Source organism: Elephas maximus, chromosome 17 (assembly GCF_024166365.1).
Source record: "Elephas maximus indicus isolate mEleMax1 chromosome 17, mEleMax1 primary haplotype, whole genome shotgun sequence".
NCBI lineage: Eukaryota > Metazoa > Chordata > Mammalia > Proboscidea > Elephantidae > Elephas > Elephas maximus.
Genome location: NC_064835.1, coordinates 19252484 through 19274549, shown reverse-complemented (window position 1 = coordinate 19274549; position 22066 = coordinate 19252484). Strand labels below are relative to the sequence as shown.

At 38.4% G+C, this 22066-nt stretch overlaps 1 protein-coding gene across 1 annotated transcript; it reads left to right on the top strand.

The window, feature by feature from the left end:
* Positions 1-6449: 6449 nt before the first annotated feature.
* Positions 6450-7403, top strand: LOC126060680 (olfactory receptor 150-like). The gene has a single exon (XM_049856908.1). The coding sequence runs from the start codon at positions 6453-6455 to the stop codon at positions 7401-7403; it is 951 nt and encodes a 316-aa protein (XP_049712865.1). The 5' UTR covers positions 6450-6452.
* Positions 7404-22066: the final 14663 nt, after the last annotated feature.

Sequence of the window (22066 nt, the reverse complement as noted above, 5' to 3'; positions counted from 1 at the left end):
GTATTCCAGCTTAGGGAAATCAGGGAAGGATTTTTCCCCCCTGGCTTGTTAATTGCTGCTCTTCTCAGGCCAGAAGAATGGGTTAGGGGAAAAAAAAAAAAGCCAAAAACACAGAGCACTTCACTCCCTGACCCAGGAAATTCCAATGTTAATGAAGCTGAGGGATCAGATGGATAGAAGAGAGTAGTGTGAGGCAATATAGACAAAGTTACTTATCTTGCTTGGTGATTACTGTTTTATCTGAGATTCCAGGGCCTGTAGCGTGTGTGCCCAGGCTGGGTATAGGTTTCCCCTGAGGATCAGGCCTGCGTCCTGTGCTTGTGCTGTCTCAGGAAGCCGTGATCAGCTCCTCTGCTGCTAGCCCAAAGCCCAGTGCCAAGGTTTCCTGGCTCGGACACTGCGCTCCAGGCTCCAAAACCAGCTGCTGCTTCCCCATGATTTCTCCTCCTGTCAGCCGTGTCACTGTGCAGGATGCTTGAGCTGGCTGGGTTTCCCCTGAGGTTACTTCAGGGGGCTAGGGCCGTGTCCCATGCTTGTGCTGTCTCAGGAAGCCGTGCTCAGCTCCTCTGTGCTTAGTCCAAAGTCTGACACCAAGGTTTTCTGACTGGGACGCTGGCTCCAGGCTCCAGGCTCCAAAAAGAGCCTCTGCTTCCCTGTGGTTGCTCCTTCTCTTGTCAGCCACGTTAGTGTGCAGCCTGCTTGTGCTGGATGAGCTTCTACCAAGGTTACTCCAGGGGGTTATGGGTTAGGGCTGCATCCCATGCTTGCTTGCCCTGTCTCAGTAAGCCACAATGAGCCCCACCTCTCTGGCACCAGGGAACCATGAGGGCTCAAGGCTGTGGAGCAGGACACCGGTTCCAGAAGTGGTCACTGCTTCAGGCTGCTGCTTTTCACTCCCCTCTCACTCAGGTCAACTCCTTAGTTCTGTGTTTGATGGTCAGAGTCCATAGATCGTCACGTACGTGATCGATTCACTTGTTCTTCTGTGTCTTTGTTGCAAAAGGGATCCTCAGTAGCTTCTACCTAGTCAGCAATCTTGGCCCCCAACATAATAAATTTTAATATCACCCTCACATTCATTCTTACTTCAACATTCTTTTCCTTGTTTTTATATAACTTCTCTCTTTGATGACATCTTTTGGATCTCTTTCTTTTGAGCATAGATCAGTCATAATGTTATCTCATGCCAGGGACTCCTGAATTTCCTTTAAAACTCACTTCTCACAGATACGTTCTTTCTGCTTTGGTCTTTAATGCCATCAAGGGAATGACTGAAGATCTTATTTGAAGGTGCATGCAAAATACAAGAAGATAACATGCGTAACACATGCAAAGACAACATGGTCTAAATACCATGCACGATTTCCACTCTGCAGCCATGGTCCTCTAGAAAAAAAGCCCCAGGGATCATGGGCCATGTCAGGTTATGTAACAGTATGTAGCACATGGCTTTTTAAGAATGGATGATTTTTACCTGTAATCATAGAGACTTGTGGCTTCTCCTCATTAGAAAACACACTTCCTTCCTGGATGTGGGTTCAATTTGAGTGGGGTGCTAAGTGTTAGCCATTCAGTTACTTTCCAGAGCCACTATTTCTCTATTTTTGAATTGGTACCAGTAGTCAAGGTACTCTCTAAAAGAAAACCAGCCTACATCAATGGTCAATACATTATATATATATATTTTTTTACTTTACATTAATACTTTCCTCACATTAATTGCAGTGAATAGCTTCTCTGATATGACAAAGAGATAACATAGGTGGGCAGACATGACAATTAGTAGTATATTTACTTCTTGTATTAGGTAACTAAGGCTCATAGTGGTTAAATATTTGCCCATAGATAGGCATATTATAAACAAGTGTATAAGTACTGTCTATCTCTGTATGGGTCTTTCCACATTTTACATTACGTTTCTTTTTTCAGCTACTCATGTCTGCCCTCCTGTCATATCTCTTTGTCATATCAGAGAAACAATTCACTGTTATTCCCCATGCATCTCTCAGTTTGTTGTACTGTGGGGGCTTGAGTTTTGCTGTGGTGCTAGAAGCTATGTCGCTGGTATTCAAATACCAGCAGGGTCACACATGGCAGGCAGATTTCAGTTGAGCTTCCAGGCTAAGAAAGACTAGGAAGAAGTACCTGGCGTCTACTCCTGAAAGGAATTCACCAGTGAAAACCTTACGAATAGCAGAAGAACATTGTCTGATATACTGCTGAAAGATGAACCCCTCAGGTTGGAAGGCACTCAAAAGGTGACTGGAGAAGAGCTGCCTTCTCAAGTAGAGTCGACTTTAGTGACATGAATGGAGACAAGCTTTCAGGGCCTTCATTTGCTGATGTGGCACAACTGAAAATGAGAAGAAACAACTCCAAATATCCATTAATAATATGACCATGGAATGTACAAAATATGAACCTAGGAAAACTGGAAATTGTCAAACATGAAATGGAACTCATAAACATGATATCCTAGGCATTAGTGAACTGAAATGGACTGGTATTGGCCATTTTGCGTCAGACATTCTTGTGGTCTACTATGCCAAGGAATGATAGCTTGAAGAGGATTGACATCACATTCATCCTCAAAAAGAATATTTCAAGATCTCCTGAAGCACAAGCCTGTCAGTGTTAGGAAAATATCCATATCCATATACCTACGAGGAAGCCACTTAATATGACTATTATTCAAATTTATGCACCAACCACTGAGACCAAAGATGAATAAATTGAAGATTTTTACCAATTTCTGCAGTATGAAATTGATTCGACATGCAATCAAGATGAATTGATAATCACTGGTCATTGGAATGCAAAAGTTGGAAACAAAGAAGAGGGACTGGTAGTTGGAAAACATGGCCTTGGTGATAGAAGTCATGCCAGAGATCACATGATATAATTTTGCCAGACCAATGAATTCTTCATTGAGAATATCTTTTTTCAACAACATAAGCGGTGAATATACACATGGACCTCACCAGATGGACTTCGCCAGATGGAATACACAGGTTTCAAATTGACTACATTTGTGGAAAGAGATGATGGAAAAGCTCAATATCATTAGTCAGAACAAGGCCAGGGGCCAACTGCAGAACAGACCATCAGTTGTGCATATGCAAGTTCAAGTTGCAGCTGAAGAAAATGAGAACAAGTCCATGAAAACCAAAGTATGACCAAGAGTATATCCCACCTGAATTTAAAGACCATATCAAGAATATATTTGACCCTTTGAACACTAATGACTGAAGATCAGATGAGTTGTGGAATGACATCAAGGACATCATACATGAAGAAGTCAAGATATTATTAAAAACACAAGAAAGGAAAAAAAGATCAAAATGGACGACTGAGGAGACTCTGAAACTTAATTTGAATGTCAAGTAGCTAAGGCAAATGGAAGAAATGATAAAGTAAAATAGCAGAACAGAAGATTTAAAAGGGTGGCTCGAGAAGACAAAGTATTACAATGACGTGTGCAAAGACCTGGAGTTAGAAAACGAAAAGGAAAGAATACTCTCAGCATTTCTCAAGTTGAAAGAAAAGAAAATTCAAGACTCGAGTTGCAATAGTGAAGGGTTCTATGGGCAAAATTTGGAATGACACAGAAGGAATCAAAACAAGATGAAAAGAACACACAGTCACTGTACCAAAAAGAATTAGTCGACGTTCATCCATTTCAGGAACAGATCGAACTAAAGGAAGAGGTCCAAGCTCCACAGAAGGCATTTGCAAAAAACAGCACTCCAGGAATTGACAGAATATCAAGTGAAATGTCTCAACAAAGAGATGTAGCACTAGAATTGCTCACTTGTCTGTGCCAAGAAATTTGAAAGACAGCTACCTGGCCAACTGACTGGAAGAGATTCATATTTATGCCTATTCCAAAGAAAGGCGACCCAATCAAGTACAGAATACTGTGTGGATCAAAGTCAAGAAAAGTGTGCGTCAGAATTGTATATTTCACCACATTTTTTCTGTCTGTATATTGAGCAAATAATCCAAGAATCTGGACTATAAGAAGAAAGGAGCATCAGAACTGGAGGAAGATTCATTAACACACAACTAAAATTTGGCTGAAGATCATTCCATATTTATGCCTATTCCCAAGAAAAGTGTTACAATAGAATGTGGAAATTACAGGCCAATATCATTAATATCACACGCAAGCAAAATTTTGCTGAAGATCGTTCAAAAATGCCTACAGCAGTATACCAGAAATTCAGGCCAGTTTCAGAAGAGGAAGTGGAACCAGGGATATCGTCGCTGGTGTCATACGGATTCTGGCTGAAAGCAGAGAATACCAGAAGGATGTTTACCTGTGTTTTATTCACTGTGCAAAGGCACTGGACTATGTGGATCATAACAAATTGGGGATAACATTGTGAAGGATGGGAATTCCAGAACACTTAATTGTGCTCATGAGGAACCTTTACATAGATCAAGAGGCAGTTGTTTAGACAGAACAAGGGGATACTGAATGATCTAAAGTCAGGAAAGGTGTGCATCAGAGTTGTATCCTTTCAGTATCCCAGTATATGCTGAGCAAATACTCTGAGAAGCTGGAATATATGAAGAAGAATGGGGGATCGGGATCGGAGGAAGACTCATTAATAACTTGCATTATGCAGATGGCACAACATTGATTGCTGAACGTGCTAAAGGCTTGAAGCGTTTACTAATGAAGATCAAACACCACAGCCTTCAGTATGGATTGCACCTCAACTTAAAAAAAAAAAAAAAAGAAAAGATTTAAGTTTCGAGGATTTCATTCTACTTGGGTCCACAATCAACAGCCATAAAAAATAACAGTCAAGAAATCAAACAATGCATTGCATTTGGCAAATCTGAAGATGTCACCTTGAAGACTAAGGTGTGCCTGACCCAAGCTATGGTATTTTCAATCACATCATATGCATGTGAAAGCTGGACAATGAATAAGGAAAGCGGAAGAAGAGTTGACCCCTTTGAATTGTGATGTTGGTGAAGAATATTGAATATACCATGGACTGCCAAAAGAATGAATAAATCTGTCTTAGAAGTACAACCAGAATGCTCCTTAGAAGCAAGGATGGCAAGACTGCATCTTACATACTTTGGACATGTTGTCAGGGGGATCAGTCCGTAGAGAAGGACATCATTCTTGGCAAAGTACAGGGTCATCGGAAAAAAGGAAGACCCTCAAGAAGATGGATTGACACAGTAGCTGCAACAATGAGCTCAAGCATCACAAGGATTGTAAGGATGGTGCAGGACTGGGCAGTGTTTCATTCTATTGTGCATAGTGTCGCTATGAGTCAAAACCGACCCAACGGCACCTAACAACTACCAAAAAATCAGTCATCAAAATCCCTGTGGAGCACAGCTGTACTCTGAAACACATGGAGTTGCATGAATCAGAATCAACTAGATGGCAACAGGTACTTAGTACCTGGTAGTATTTGTTTTGCAGAAATCTTGAGAGGATTGCAAACAAGGCATGGAAAGTGCTTTATTGTTGTCTTTGTCTTTAGGTGCCAGAGTGGAACTACTCCCACAGGGTTTTCTAGGATGTAATCTTTATAGAAGCAGAGTGTGCCAGGTCTTTTTCCCACAGAGCCACTGGGTGGATTTTAACTGCCAACCTTTCAGTCAATAACCAAGTGCTTAACCATTGCATGACCAGGGTTCAGAACACTTGTGATGGTTAAGATTGTATGTCAACTTGGCTGGGCCAGGATTCTTAGTGTTTATATGCGACCACTCCCATGACTTAAACTCCTGTGAGTAGCCAATCAGTTGAAAGGGATTTTTCTTGGGGTTGTAGCCTGCGTCCAAATATAAGCAGACGTCTGGCTTTTTTGCTCACTTTTGATCCTGTGCTGCCTCCTGTTTGTCTGACCTCCAGCTCTTGGCACTTGAGCTATCAGCTTATCTGCAGATCTTGGGGTTCGTCTATCTTCACAGCCTGAGAGTGGGAGCCCCACTCTCCGACCTACCAATCTTGGGTTACACAGCCTCTGCGACTATGTAAATTGAGAAAGCCCTCTATCCTGATATACAGACATGGGACGTTTCAGCCTTTACAATCGTGTGAGCCCTTTCATGATATAAATCTCTTCCTCTACCTATTTATATGCTTTACTAGTTTTGCTCCACTAGAAGACCCAGCCTAAGACAACATTCAATATTCCAAGTTGTCGGAAGAGTTATTTGGATGTTCAGAGACTGGCCAGTACTAAGACCCACTCTTGTAGCACAGCAACAAAAAAAGTTATAATGTCATCTGACGTTTATTTGCATTACACATAATGCTGAGATTCCAGAGTCTTTAACTTCCAACTTAGTGCAGGGATAGGAAAAGAGAACTGGAGATAACCTGAATGAAAAGACTTGCAACTTTTTCACACAGCATAAATAAACACCTACCTCAAATTTCTCCTTCTCTTCTTCCATAGAATTCCCAGAAGAAAATGGCAGCAGGAAATCACTCTGCAGTGACTGAGTTCATCCTCGCTGGGCTAACAGAAAAGCCAGAACTCCAGCTGCCACTCTTTCTTTTCTTCCTAGAAACTTATGTGGTCACAGTGGTGGGGAACCTGGGCATGATCACACTGATTGGGCTCAGTTCTCACCTGCACACCCCTATGTACTATTTCCTCAGCAGCTTGTCATTCATTGATTTCTGCTATTCCACTGTCATTACCCCCAAAATGCTGGTGAGCTTTGTGACAGAGAAGAACACCATCTCCTACCCTGAATGCATGACTCAGCTCTACTTCTTTGTTTTTCTTATTGTATCAGAATGTCATATGCTGGCTGTGATGGCATATGATCGTTATGTTGCCATCTGTAATCCATTGCTTTACAAGGTCACCATGTCTGATCAGGTCTGCTCCTGGTTGGTAGTTGAGGTATATATGATGGGCTTGATTGGTGCCACAGCTCACACAGGTTGCATGCTAAGAGTGGTTTTCTGCAAGGCTAAAATAATTAACCATTACTTCTGTGATGTTTTTCCACTACTGGAGCTGTCCTGTTCCAGCACTTATATCAATGAACTGGTACTTTTGTGCTTCAGTGTATTTAACATTCTTGGGCCAACCTTGGCCATCCTTGGCTCCTATGTCTCCATCATTGCCAGCATCCTGCAAATCCATTCCACTGAGGGCAGGTGCAAAGCCTTTAGCACATGCAGCTCCCACATTTTGGCTGTTACAATCTTCTATGGTTCTATAGCATTCATGTACCTGCAGCCATCAAAGGTCAGCTCCATGGACCAAAGCAAAGTGTCTTCTGTGTTTTATACCATTATTGTGCCAATGCTGAACCCCCTGATCTACAGCCTGAGGAATAAGGATGTCAAAGTTGCTCTAAATAAAATCATTGAGAAAAGACTATTTTACCTTAGCAAAGATTTATAATTCTTAGAGAAGATTCAGTAAGGAAGAAGTCCAGAGATAGCAACATACATACACAAGTAGTGAGATTACTGCCAACCCTTGATTATTTGGAAGAAAGATCCCAAGGATATGACTGGATTAACAGTGTCACATGGAGGGCAGTCACATGGTGGGCAGTGTCAATTCTAGGAAGTACCAGAGATCACCCATAATAACCCATATTACCTCTAGTCATTTTAAAAAAAATCTTTAAAGGCCTTCATATGGGGAGATTATAATTCACATACATGGGAATTGGAACTTTGTTAGAAAAGACTTGTCTACCATAATTAATAGAATGATCCATTTGTTCTGTATCCTTTGATCTCAATACTTTCTGTGATGGTCCTTGTTTACAAATAAATTCTTCTAAAAAATGATCTCTAAAATAAATAATTTAGTAATTTGAAATCTACAAAATTTGATCCCTACTAGCTACTAATGCAGAGAACTGTAGTAAGGAATATGGGGGCAGGTGATGGGTGATGAGATGTAATTCCTGCCCACAAGATGATAACACTGTGGTGGAAGAGATTGATATGCTAATCAGGGCTGAATACATTATGTGTATTTTTACTTATTTCTTGTGCAACATTCTTTTTTTCACAATTTTGGCATTGTGTTACCACCTCCATTTTCTCTGAGAATTCTATATTCATTTTCCAGTATTTCTAAAGGTTTTTCTTTTCACCCATATTGTAGAATCACAGATGTAGAAGTGACATTCTTTGACTATGCATTGAAATCATATAGATTACTTATTCCTATACAAAACTTAAAATTGGAAAAATCTTTTCTGACTAATGACATGTACCCGTCTTACTAACCAATATTTATTCTAGACTCAATATTTATTCTAGAATAAAAAACTGGCAGAATTATTTATTTATTTATTTATTCTAGACTCAATATTTATTTATTTATTTATTTATTCTAGACTCAATATTTATTCTAGAATAAAAAATTGGCAGAATTATTTTGTAGACACTTAATAATTGTCTGGGGCTTCATCTAGAAATTTGTGGATCTCCCTCCTTACCTAGTAAAGAGGAGTTTAAAAGAAAACCTGTGACTCAGATGATAGTATGGAAAGACTTCTAAGCAGTAAATTCCTTCCTCTTCTCCTTTCTGAACTAAGCCCCCACTGGTGATTTTTAGAATAGCAACCAGAAGACTTGTTAGTTCCCCTGAGAGGAAATGAAACAACACCAAAATAAAAAAAAAAAAAGCATTGCTGTGAAGGTGTTCTATTAATACCTCTCAGCAGCTCTTGGTGGCACCAGCTCCTACCAGCTCCTCCTGCCAGTTGCTGAGCTCCCATATCTTCTCTTGCTGGTGGTAGCAGTACCTGGATGTATTTCCCCATCTCTCCCTAGAATAGTTTTTCAGATTCTTAAAGACTAGCTATTTCACTTTATTTTTAGAACTGCTTCTAGATTAGAGTTCCTGGTGTGTTCTTTTTAATGCTTCTGAGATTTAAAATCTTTCAAACAGCTGCATTGAGGACACAAGCGTGGACATCTCCAAATGACATCATGCTCTTGACTGCTCAAAAGTATAAAACAAAACAAGTAAAGCCTATATACTTAGAAAGAGACAGATTTATATCAAAGAAATGGCTTAGGCAATTTTTAGAGGCTATAAGTTTTTTATAAGTTCCAAGTCCATGAGGCAGGAAAGAGAATTCTCCTGATTCAGATTCACAAATCTGCAGGGGCTGGCAAACGCAAGATCCTGAGATTGGCAGGCCAGTGAGCACTGCTGCCAGAAGCTGTGAAGAGTGATGAATCTCAAGACGAGCATGCAAGACTGCATGAAAGCTGCTACCTCAAGTCCCAAAAACTGGAGGGCCGGAGCCAGCTGCAGGATTCAGAACAAGCAAAAGTCCCAGTAAGGTGAGCAGAAAGGAAGTAGGTGGAGAAGGGGCAGGAGTTGAAAGCTGAGGAGGTAGTTAGCCGCCACAGGCCCCGCCCCCACCAGTACCACTCAGCAGATTCCATGATGGGGGTGATTATGTATCAGATTTCAACAGAAATTGATCACAATATCATACAACTGCCAAAACACTGAGAATCATAGTCTGGCCAAGTTGACTCACAATCTTAACCCAATCACAGACTGGAACTAACAATGACAGTAATGGAATGGGGGCAGTGTTGTAGCAAGTAGAAATAGATCAAGAAAGTTTGGGATAAATAGTGTTAAGTATCTACTGCTTGGCTTGCTAAGTCATTTGATGGGCAAGTCAGACTTACAGGGTGAATGGTGTTATATTCATATTTATACAATAGAAATCTACACGGATGTTAAATATATATATAGTATTATATTAAGGAAAATGTATGATTCACAATTCACTGAACTCACTTATAATGGAAAAAATAACATTAAACTGAAAGGATATTTGAAAGAGTTTTGTTGTAGTGGTGGAAAAAAGAGTAGGTTCTTTTTTTATCCTTTCTTTATATTTTTCAAAAAATAGAAAGTAATAATATTTTCTTTAAAATTTATCTTGTGTTTAAACTGCAAATTTTGTTGCATGTTTATGTTTTTAAAACTAGTACATGAAATAAGGAAAAAAGCAAAAAGTTCTCATAATCCCACAGATTTTCATGATGAGGTTCAATGTCATGTTAATGGTCTTTCTTTTGTAAATGTGAATGTGCATACCCTTTTTTTGTTTGTTTTTGTTTTAACATTCAGAACTGATTCCAGGACATAAGTCAGAGAAGCTTGTTCAGGACCATTGGGTGAGAAGAGGGTAGGTCAGAAGAACTGAATTATCAGGGTCCTCCAGAAATCTAGGGATCTGAGAAGGCACTGGGTGGCTGGAATAGGCATAAAAGTCAACCAAACTTCTCTTCACAGACATTTAATAATTTCTGATAAAACATTTGTCTCGAAAGTAATCAGTGACTCAGGAAAGCAAAAATAAATCACAGCCATATTTAATTGTGCTGTTCGCTGCATGGTCTCCGGCATTGAGGGCATTGTTGTCCTCAGACTGTAGAACAGGGAAATGAGCATGAGGATCACTGTGGTGGAAAACACAGGCTGTCTTCTCCTGAGACGCCAGGTTGGGATTCTGGCAAGAACACAGGAAGCTGCTTGAGCCATCCAAACAAACAAATGACTGCAAGCTGAGAGACAAAGGTGTTGAAGACTGGCCTTGCCCTCGGTTCAGCAGATTCAAAGAGGCAGGAAAGAATAAATGTGTGACAACATATTGAAGGAATTTGACAGGAGATTTTTTTCTTTTTATTATCTAAACACTGTCAGTATGTTGTTCTACATCTGATGGATTGCACCGTTTTAGACTGAAATTGAGGGAAGATGTCAGGAATTTGGAAATTTAAATATACTTGGGCCTTGACACTGGAATAACCCTCTTCCCAAAACAATAATAATAAAAAAAAAAAAAACCTGGACATAATATATAAGTTAACCGTTTTTAGGCAAGTATTACAAAATTATGATTACTGAGTAAAGGAAAACCCATGATCTAAGCCTCTCTACAGTGTTTGCTTTCTGCCAGAGACAATTTCCTGACTGCAAGATAGCAAGCTGGTGTTCAAACAAAGTATGGCAGCCTCACCTATCTGAAGAGTAAGACCTCACAGATATAGACATATCTATTATGAAACCCTGGTATTAGGTGCCTACACAAGTGAGCTTTCATATATTGCTAATGACTTGACCTTCTTGTCATCAGAAATTATTCCTCTTTGCCCTTGATGCATTTCTTTTTTTTCTGATACCTAGTGTCACTGATATTAATATAGCTATTCTAGCTTTGTTTTTACCTTATATATCTTTTTCTTTTTACTTTTTAACCTCCATACATTTACATTTAAAGAGTGTGAGTTTTTGTTTTGTTTTTCTTTTTCATTGGTTTGTTGTTTATTTTATATTTTAGACCATGTGTATTCCTTGTTTTTTGTTGTTGTTTTTTCTCCCTCGACGGCCTCTGATTTTTAATGGAAGTATTTAGACTATATGTAATTTTGATATGATTAGATTTAAATTTACCATATTGCTACTTGTTTTCTATTTGTAATAATCAATCTTTCTTCATTTTTCTTGTATCTCATTTTCTCTTTACTATTGGCTTTTTTTTTATTATTATTGATTTATCAGAAACCCTGGTGGCATTGTGGTTAAGAGTTACGGCTGCTAACCAAAAGGTAGGGAATTCAAATTCACCAGGGGCTCCTTGGAAACCATTTGGGGTAGTTATATTCTGTCCTAGTGGGTCGCTATGAGTCAGAATCAACTCAACAGCAACGGGTTTTTTTTTTTTTTTTTTTTTGGTTTCATTGGCTAATCAGGAGCCCTGGTAGCACAGTGGTTAAGAACTTGGATGCTAAGCAAAAGATGGCAGTTTGAGTCCCTCACATGCACCTTGGAAACCCTGTGGGCAGTTCCACTATGTCTTAAAAGGTCTCTGTGAGTCAGCATCAGCTCGACAGCAATGGGTTTGGTTTTTGTCTTTTTGGCTTATCAAGGAGTCCTGGTGGTACAAATGTTTATGCACTCAGCTTCTAAACTGCCAAACGTGTCCAATAGCTTCACAGTAGAAAGACCTGGTGATATGCTTCCATAAAGATTACAGTCAAGAAAACTCTATGGGGTTATTTTACCCTGTCAGTGTTGATATGAGTTGAAATCAGCTTGATGGCATCTAACAACAACATTTAAAACATTGGCTTATCAGTTACACCTTTGTTTTATTTTTGGTCATTGACAAAGTTTGTTACCACTTTAACATATCAAAGTCTATCTTCAAATAATATCATACCATGTCATGTAAAATAAGAAATTTACAATACACTTACACTTCCCTTCTCCTATGATCTGAACTACTGTTGTTATCCATTTTACTTCTACATGTGTTATAAAATCCATAATACATTATTATTATTCATTAGTATTTACCTTATAAAGAAATTTTAGGTTGACAGAAATGTCTTTTATATTTCCCTGCATATTTCCCATTCTTTATTACTTTGTGAAAATAGAAATACCCATTCAGTTTATTTTCTTTTTGCCAGAAGATGTCCTTTAATATTTCTTGAAGTTTGTGCCTAATGGAGACATTGTTATTCACATTGTATTTATACATGTGTCTGATATTGTGCTGGAAGATGAGCTCCTCATGTTAGAAGGCTGTCTAAAGATGAATGGGGAAGAACTGCCTGCTCAAAGTAGAGATGACCTTAACGGCATGATGGAGTCAAGCCTTCCGGGCCTTCATTTGCTGATGTGGCAATACTCAAAATGAGAAGAAGCAGCTGCAAACATCTATTAATTGGAACATGGAATGTACAAGATATGAATCTAGGAAAATTAGAAATTTCAGAAATGAAATGGAATACATAAACATTGATATCCTAGGTATTAGTGAGCTGAAATGGACCAGTATTAACCATTTTGAATTGGACGATCATATGGTCTGCTATGCCAAGGATGAGAAATAAAAGAAAAATAGCATTGATTCATTGTCAAGAAGAACATTTCAAGATCTGTCCTGAAGTACAACAATGCCAGTTACAGAATAATATTTAAAGGCCTGCAAGTAAGACTGTTATTCAAATTTGCTTACCAATCACTAAAGCTAAAGATGAAGAAATGAAGATTTTTGACAAGTTCTGCAGTCTGATATTGATCAAACATGCAATGAGGACACACTGATAATTACTGATGTTTGGAATGGGAAAGTTGAAACAAAGAAGAAGGATCGGTAGTTGGAAAATATGGCCTTGGTGATAAAACGATGCTGGAAATTGCATGATAGAATTTTGCAAGACGAGCAAATTCTTCAATGAATATATCTTTTTTCAGCAACGTAGTGGGCAACTCTACATATGGACCTGGCTGGATAGAACACAGAGGAATCAAATCTACTATCTTTGTGGAAAGAAAAGAAGGAAAAGCTCAATATCATCAGTCAGAACAAGGCCAGTGGCCAACTGCAGAATAGACCATCAATTGCTCCTATACAAGTTCAAGGTGAAGCTGAAGAAAGTTAGAACAAGTCCAGGAGAGCAAAAGCACAACCTTGAGTACATCCCACCTGAATTTAGAGACCATCTCAAGAATAGATTTGATGCATTGAACACTAATGACTAAAGATCAGACAAGTTGTGGATTGACATCAAGGACATCATACATGCAGAAAGCAAGAGGTCATTACAAAGACAGGAAAGAAAGAAAAGACCAAAATGGATGTCAGAAAAGTCTCTGAAACTTGCTCTTGAGCATTCAGTAGCTAAAACCAAAGGAAGAAATGATGAAGTAAAATAGCTGAACAGAAAATTTCAAAGGGGAGCTCAAGAAGACAAAGTTAAATATTATAAAGACAGGTACAAAGACCTGGAGTTTGAAAACCAAAAGGAAAGAACACACTCAGCATTTCTTAAGATGAAAGAACTGGAGAAAAAAAATCAGGCCTTGAGTTGCAATAGCGACAGTCTCTACTGGAAAATACTGAACAACGCAGGATGCAGCAAGAGAAGATGGGAGGAATACACAGAGTCACTATGCCAAAAAGAATCGGTCGACGTTCAACCATTTCAGGAGCTGGCATATATCAAGAACCTATGGTACTGAAGGAAGAAATCCAAGCTGCACTGAAGACACTGGTGAAAAACAAGGCTTCCAGAATAGATGAAATACCAATAGAGACCTTTCAAAAAAGCAGTTGCAGCTCTTGAAGTGCTCATTCATCTATGGCAAGAATTTTGGAAGGGAGCTGCCTGGCCAACTGTTGAAAAGAGATCTAGATTTGTGCCTATTCCAAAGGAAGGTGACCCAAACAAATGCGGAAATTATTGAACAATGCCATTAATATCACACACAAATAAAATTTTGCTGAAGATCATAAAAAGCAGCTGCAGCAGTACATTGACAGGGAACTACCAGAAATTCAATCTGGATTCAGAAGAGCACGTGGAACCAGGGATATCATTACTGATGTCAGATGGATCCTGGTTGAAAGCAGAGAGTACCAGAAAGGTGTTTAACTTTGTTTTATCGATTATGAAAAGCCATTTGACAGTGTGGGTCATAAAAAATTATGAATAACATTGGGAATAATGGGAATTCCAGAACACTTAATTGTGCTAATGAGAAACCTGTACACAGATCAAGATGCAATCCTTCAAACAGAATAAGGGGATATTGCATGGTTTAAAATCAGGAAAGGTGTGCATCAGTGTTGTATTCTTTCACTATACTTATTCAATCTGTATGCTGAGCAATAACCCCAGAAGCTGGCCTATATGAAGAATAATAACAAGGCATCAGGAATGGAGAAAGGCTTATTAACAACCTGTGATATCAAATGACACAGCCTTGCTCTCTGAAAGTGAAGAGGACTTGGAACACTTACTGATAAAGCTCGAAGACCCAGCCTTCTGTAAGGGTTGTGCCTCAATGTAAAGAAAACAAAAATCTTCAAAACTGGACCAATAAGCAACATCAAAATAAAGAGAGAAAAGATTGAAGTTGTCAAGGATTTTATTTACTTGGGTCCACAATCAATGCCTGGGGAAGCAGCAAACGAGAAATCGGATAACTTATTGCATTGGGCTAATCTACAAATTCCGACTCTAGGGTCACTATGAGTCGGAATCGTCTCGACGGCACTGGGTTTGTTTGTTTGTTGTTTTTAATCTACAAAAGACCTCTTTAAACTGTTTAAAAAGCAAATGTGTCACTTGGGGGACCAAGGAAAGTGTGATCGAACCAAGCCATGGTATTTTCAATTGCCTCTTATGTATGGAAATGCTGGAAAATGAATACAAAAGACACAAGAGGAATTTGTGCCTTTGAATTCTGGTGTTGGCAAAGAATACTGAATATACCATGGACTCCCTGAAGAGCAAACAAATCCATCTTTGAAGAAGTACAGTCAGAATGCTCCTTAGAAGCCAGGATGGCTAGGCTGTGCCTCATCTACTTTGAACATGATATCAGGAGGGACCAGTCCCTGGAGAAGGATATCATGCTTTGTAAAGTAGAGGTTAGTGAAAGAGGAATACCCTCAACTAGATGGATTGACACAGTGACTAGAACAATGAGCTCAAACATAACAAAGATTGTGAGGATGATGCAGGACCAGTGTTTCCTTACTGTTGTACATATGGTGCCTATGAGTCGTAACCGACTTGATGGCATCTAATAGCAAAAACAAATTTTCCTTTTCATTCTTGACTTTTCCACAAATCAATCCAAACTATAATTCTCCAAAATAATTTAACCATATAGCTTGGATTCTCCAAGACAAATCTATCTTAAAAGATTCTGTTGCTATGTTAGTCTATGTTTCACACATTGTGCTTGGTCCAAGGCCCTGGTGACTCTGGGTCTTGGTATTGTCCCTACCATATACAATGGAACCAATTACTACTAAAATCAAAAAGTTCATATAAAATAATATCAGAATGGCCCTTATAGCAGTATATCTAATGTTTAACTTCAGCAAGTTGTGAGAAGGGTTTGAGGTATACTACAAGTTCTGATAAACAATTATACTTAGGATACCATGAAAACTAAAGATACGTATTGGTAACTGACCCACAGTGTTCATGACAACTTCCCAATGGTCATCACTGGAAAGAGCTTGTATTCAGTGTGGCTAAACTGAATGCCTCAGTTTGGAGAACAGTAAGCCTTCATATGTTTTCTTAACATTCCATTGATGATTGTGTGCCTAGGTAAAAGGGAAGCAACAAATACAGAAAGTACACTTTAAACTTATATTGAATCTGAGATAGATTTATACTTATCTTCAAGCCGTGGTCACAAAAACATTTTCTTGTGTTTTGATTCTTAGCAACCCTAGGAACTGGAGAATATGGAACTTCTCTTGGACAGAGGTGTCAGTCATAGGATCCTGTTCTTCCTCTTTAGAGTCTCAGGTTCCTGTAATGTGAGAAAAAGGGTGACTGGATTGGGCTGCATGCCTCCAGACCACATGTAGATAATTTTATTTTTTTATTTTTATTTTTTTTACCACAATAGAGGAATGTTAAATGAAAAGAGGGATGCCTGGATGGTCACAGTGATCCCACTTGTGAGCTACCCCACCAAATTGAAAGCAAATCAGTGTGTGCAGCTGGTTGAAGAATAGCAAGGCATCAGGATTGGAGGAAGACTCATTAACAACCTGTAATACCTAATGATACAACATTGCTCTCTGAAAGTGAAGAGGACGTGAAACACTTACTGATAGAGATCAAAGCCCACAGCCTTCAGTAGTGATTGCACCTCAACATAAAGAAAACAAAAATCCTCACTTCTGGACCAATAAGCAGCATCATGATAAAGAGAGAAAAGATTGAAGTTGTCAAGGATTTTACTTACTTGAATCCACAATCAACGCCCGGGGAAGCAGCAAACAAGAAATCAGATGACTTATTGCATTGGTCTAATCTACAGCAAAAGACCTCTTTAAAATGTTTAAAAAGCAAAGGTGTCACTTGGAGGACTAGAAATATTGAACAATGATGTTAAAAAAAAGAGTGCCATGGAGTGGATTCTTAACTCATAGCCACAATCTAGGACAGAGTAGAAATGTCCCATAAATCATGGAAGCATTTTTTTATTCATGCATCCATTCAAAGTGTATTTATCATCTATTCTATATTATGCATAGTGACAGGAACTGGGGTTACAAATTGAATAAGATATTGGCCATGCCCTCAAGGGGATTATTGCAATGATATATAACAGGTTTTTTGAGAACACTGAAGAGTGATATTTATGTCTAAGTAGGGCCTATTTTTTTTTTTTTAGGGCCTATATTAGGAAAAAAATTCCAAAGAGGAGAGAAATCTTAAATCAACATTTAAACTAAGAATAAGGGAGGGAGAAAGTCAGCAAGGTTAATGAAAGCACAAAAGGAATAAATTGGAATGATTTACTCAAGGGCTTAAAATATATTAGTGTACCCTTTAGAAAAATAATTTTAGAAAAGAATCAAGAATAATAAATATGCTCATACACTTCGACTTAATAAGTCTAGTATTGGAAAATTACTATACTAAAATATTACAATGGACCAAATATAAGGCCAGTTCATTTTTAAAAGCAGCAGGAAAAGGAAACAGCTTATATGTTCAAAGATGAACATTTATTAGGTAAGTTATAGCATATTGAATTAATATAAAATTAAAATGGTTCTCAATATTACTATTAAAATTATGTAGTAGCATGGGAAAAGTTTGTAATATGAGCTGAAGTAAAAGGACCCACACATTACATTTATTTTGCCACCTTGTGAATATAGTTTGTAATTTCTTTTTTCCAGAAGCTTTCTAGCCTCATTTTTTATGATGCTTTGATCTATGATCCATTTCAAATAAATTTTTTTAGCATCTGGGATAAAGGTTGACATTCACTTTGTCTCCATATAGGTATTGAGTTGTTCTAGCACAATTTGTGGAAGAGTTTTCTTTTCCTACTGAATTCCTATGAGGCTTTGATCAAAAATCAATTGACTGTATTTAAGTGGGCCTATTTTAGATCTCTTCTATTTCATTGATCTAGTTGTCTATCCTTATGCCACTTCCACACTGCATTGTTTATGGCTGCTTTATAGGGAATCTTTGGCCAAGCAGTCTGTCTTTCAACATTGTTCTTCTTTCTCAACATTGTTTCATCTCTTCTAGACCCTTTAGAGTATCAATTTCAAAATCTGTGCGAAGTTCTATTAAGAAACACAACAGCTAATAGGATGGTAATTGAGATTTCTTAGAATATATGTAGATGAACTTGGAGGAATACCTATCTTAACTTATTGAACCTTCAACCCATGAGTATGCTATAAAAAAAAAAAAAAATATATAGCTCTGCCATTATTCAGGTTTCCTTCAATTACTCTCAACAGTGTCCTTCAGTCTTCAGTGTTAAAGTCTTGCATTTCTTTTCTTATATTTACTGTTAAGTATTTGATGTCATTATAAATAGAACTTATATATCCCAGTTTCTAATTGTTTGATATTGGCATATAGAAATACATTTGATATTTGCATAATGACATTGTATCTTATAGTTTTGTTAAATGTACCTATTCAACTCCTTGGTTGCATTGTAAATGTCTTAGAACTTTCTATGTAGAAAATCACCTCATATGCAAAAGCAAAGTTTTACTTATGCATTTCCAATTCTATGCCCTTTCCCCTTTGTATTGCCTTACGTCACTTGTAAAGAGCCCTGGTGGTACAGTGGTTAATGGTTCAGCTGCTAACCGAAGGGTCAACAATTTGAACCCACGAGCTGCTCAATGGGAGAAAGATGTGACAGTCTGCTTCTGTAAAAATTTACAGCCTTGGAAACCCTATGGGGCAGTTCTACTGTGTCCTCTAGGGTTCCTATCTTCAGGCAACTGGAAATGAGGTTGCATTTGCAAGGCCCAATGGTAAAATTTTGAATAAAATTGTTGTTGTTAGGTGCTGTCGAGTCGGTTCTGATTCATAGCGACCCTATGTACAACAGAACGAAACACTGTCTGGTCCTGAGCAATCCTTACAATCGTTGTTATGCTTTAGGCCATTGTCGCAGCCATTGTGTCAATCCACCTCATTGAGGGTCCTCCTGTCTTCCACTGACCCTTTACTCTGCCAAGCATGATGTCCTTCTCTAGGGACTGATCCCTCCTGACAACATGTCCAAAGTATGTAAGACAGTCTTGCCATCCTTGCTTCTAAGGAGCATTCTGGGTGTACTTCTTCCAAGACAGATTTGTTTGTTCTTTTGGCAGTCCATGGTATATTCAATATTCTTCACCAACACCACAATTCAAAGGCGTCAATTCTTCTTCGGTCTTCCTTATTCATGGTCCAGCTTTCACATGCATATGATGCAATTGAAAATATCATGGCTTGGGTCAGGTGCACCTTAGTCTTCAAGGTGACATCTTTGCTCTTCAACACTTTCAAGAGGTCCTTTGCAGCACATTTACCCAATGCAATGCGTCTTTTGATTTCTTGACTGCTGCTTCCATGGCTATTGATTGTGGATCCAAGTAAAATGCAATCCTTGACAACTTCAATCTTTTCTCTGTTTATCATGATGTTGCTCATTGGTCCAGTTGTAAGGATTTTTGTTTTCTTTATGTTGAGGTGCAATCCATACTGAAGGCTATGGTCTTTGATCTTCATTAGTAAGTGCTTCAAGCCCTCTTCACTTTCAGCAAGCAAGGTTGTGTTATCTGCATAACGCAGGTTGTTAATGAGTCCTCCAATCCTGATGCCCCATTCTTCTTCATATAGTCCAGCTTCTCTGATTATTTGTTCGGCATACAGATTGAATATGTATGGTGAAAGAATGCAAGCCTGATGCACACCTTTCCTGACTTTAAACCAATTAGTATCCCCTTGTTCTGTCCAAACAACTGCCTCTTGATCTATGTAAAGTTTCCTCATGAGCACAATTAAGTGTTCTGGAATTCCCATTCTTTGCAACGTTGTCCGTAATTTGTTATTATCCACACAGTTGAATGCCTTTGCATAGTCAATAAAACACAGGTAAACATCCTTCTGGTATTCTCTGCTTTCATCCAGGATCCATCTGACATCAGCAGTCTCAAAATGAATAAAATGTCAATGAATAAAATTAGCAATAGAAAAAAACCTTATTAATCTTAAGGGAACATCATTCAATATTTTACCATCAAATATTGTTATTTTCCTGCATCTATTGAGATGATCATTTGTTTTTTTTTCTGCTTATTCTGTTAAAATGTTGATTTATTTTGATTAATTTTCAAATTTTAACCAACCTGCATTAGTGAGATAAACCCCACGTTGTCATGTTGTATTACCCTTTTTGAATATTATAGGATTCTATTTGCTGAAGTTTAGTTAAAGGCATAGCCTCTTGATTTTTATTCTTGTGATACCTTTGTCAGGTTTTAGGATCGGAATTATATTCCTCCCACAAAATAAATTGCCATGGGTTCCTTCCTTCCTACTCTATTTTGTAAAGAATCTTTATATTTGACCTTATTTATTCTTAAAACTTTTATAAAACCTTCTGGGCCTTGAGTTTCCTTTACAGCAGTTTTTGATTACATACGCAATTTATTTTATGGTCAGAGAACTAATTTGATTTTCTCTTTCAAGTTGTATCAATTTTAGAAAGCATGTTTTTTAAGGAATTTGTATAATTTTGTCTGAATTGTTGAATTCATTGGAAGAGAAAAATTAAACTTTATCTAAGTTAAACATTTCTGTTCATCAAAAACACCATTAAAAGATTCTGGTTCTGGTTAAGTTGGAGAAAGTGCTCTCCACCTGGTCTCTCACACTGAGTGCATGGAGCTACTGTCTGAAGACTCTGAAAAGTAAATGGTAGCAGGGAGGTTGGAGAGAAAAAAAAAAAAAATCCAACTCAAATTAAGGTCAATCCAGCAGTGAATGTCCTGCTTTTGTATTTTTTCTTTTTCGCTCCCATGTCCTCTGCCTTGAACTCAAAGGCAGCTTGAAATGCTAAGTTGCACACTTTTTTCACACAGAGATATCTCTAACAGAAGCTCTCTTTCTCATCTAAAGACCTCAAAAGAGGGATCTAAAGTCAGAGGTGGTGTTGTTGATTTGTTTCTGACTCATGGTGACCATATGTACAATAGGAGAAAACACTACCTGCTCATGCGCCATCCTCAATCTTTGTTATGTTTCAGCCTGTTATTGCAACCTCTGTGTAAATCCATCTCATTGAGGGTCTTTCTCTTTTTTGCTGACACTCTACCTTACCAAGCATGATGATTTTGAGTGCCTTCCAACCTGAGGGGCTCATCTTCCTGCACTATAACAGTCAATGTTCTGCTCATATCCGTAAGGTTTTCACTGGCCAATTTTTTCAGAAGTAGGCAGTCAGGTCCTTCTTCCTAGTATTAGTCTGGAAGCTCCACTGAAATATAGGTGGTATAGGTGGTATAGCTACCAGCTGGTATTTGAAATACTGGTGGTGGTGACAGTGAGGACAATGATAACTAGGTAAGTGCCTAAAAATCATGTTTTCAAGGAAGTGAGAAGAAGCCCTGTTACATTTTTCTCTATTTACCCCTTGCTTGACCCTAAAGGCAGGTGTCATTACAGAAATGTGAAGCAGACTGAAAAAAGTAAAGCTCCAACTTTCTAGCTACAAGATAAATGAAGGGAGCTAAAATTGTAGCTTCCTGAGAGTATGAACAGGTAAAAATTTAATTGGTTTATGAATTCCTGAGCTCATTCCCAAGCTGTGCATTCATGGATCTGACTATTAAAAAAAAGAACTAAATTAAAGGCTTTGATAATATGGGTTACAGCACTCCCCTCCCCCCGCCGGGACAATCCCAGATTTGCCTTGGGGCCGTCCTCATTGCGGGAAAATACACACAGCATGGCAGATATTCCAAAATTGATCTAACATTAAGTCTGAATTTGTGAATGAAAACCAGTTTCTTGAAAGCCAAAAATTATGAAGATTTATAATTCATAACTTTGGTGAAGGGTAAGACAGTACACAATACTGGGGAAGCCGGCACAGCCTGTACAAGGCAAGGTCATTGTAGCTCCATATACACATCCAAACTCCCTGAAGGGCCGAATTGCTGGGCTGTGGGCTGTGGGAATCATGGTCTCAGGGAATATCTAGCTCAA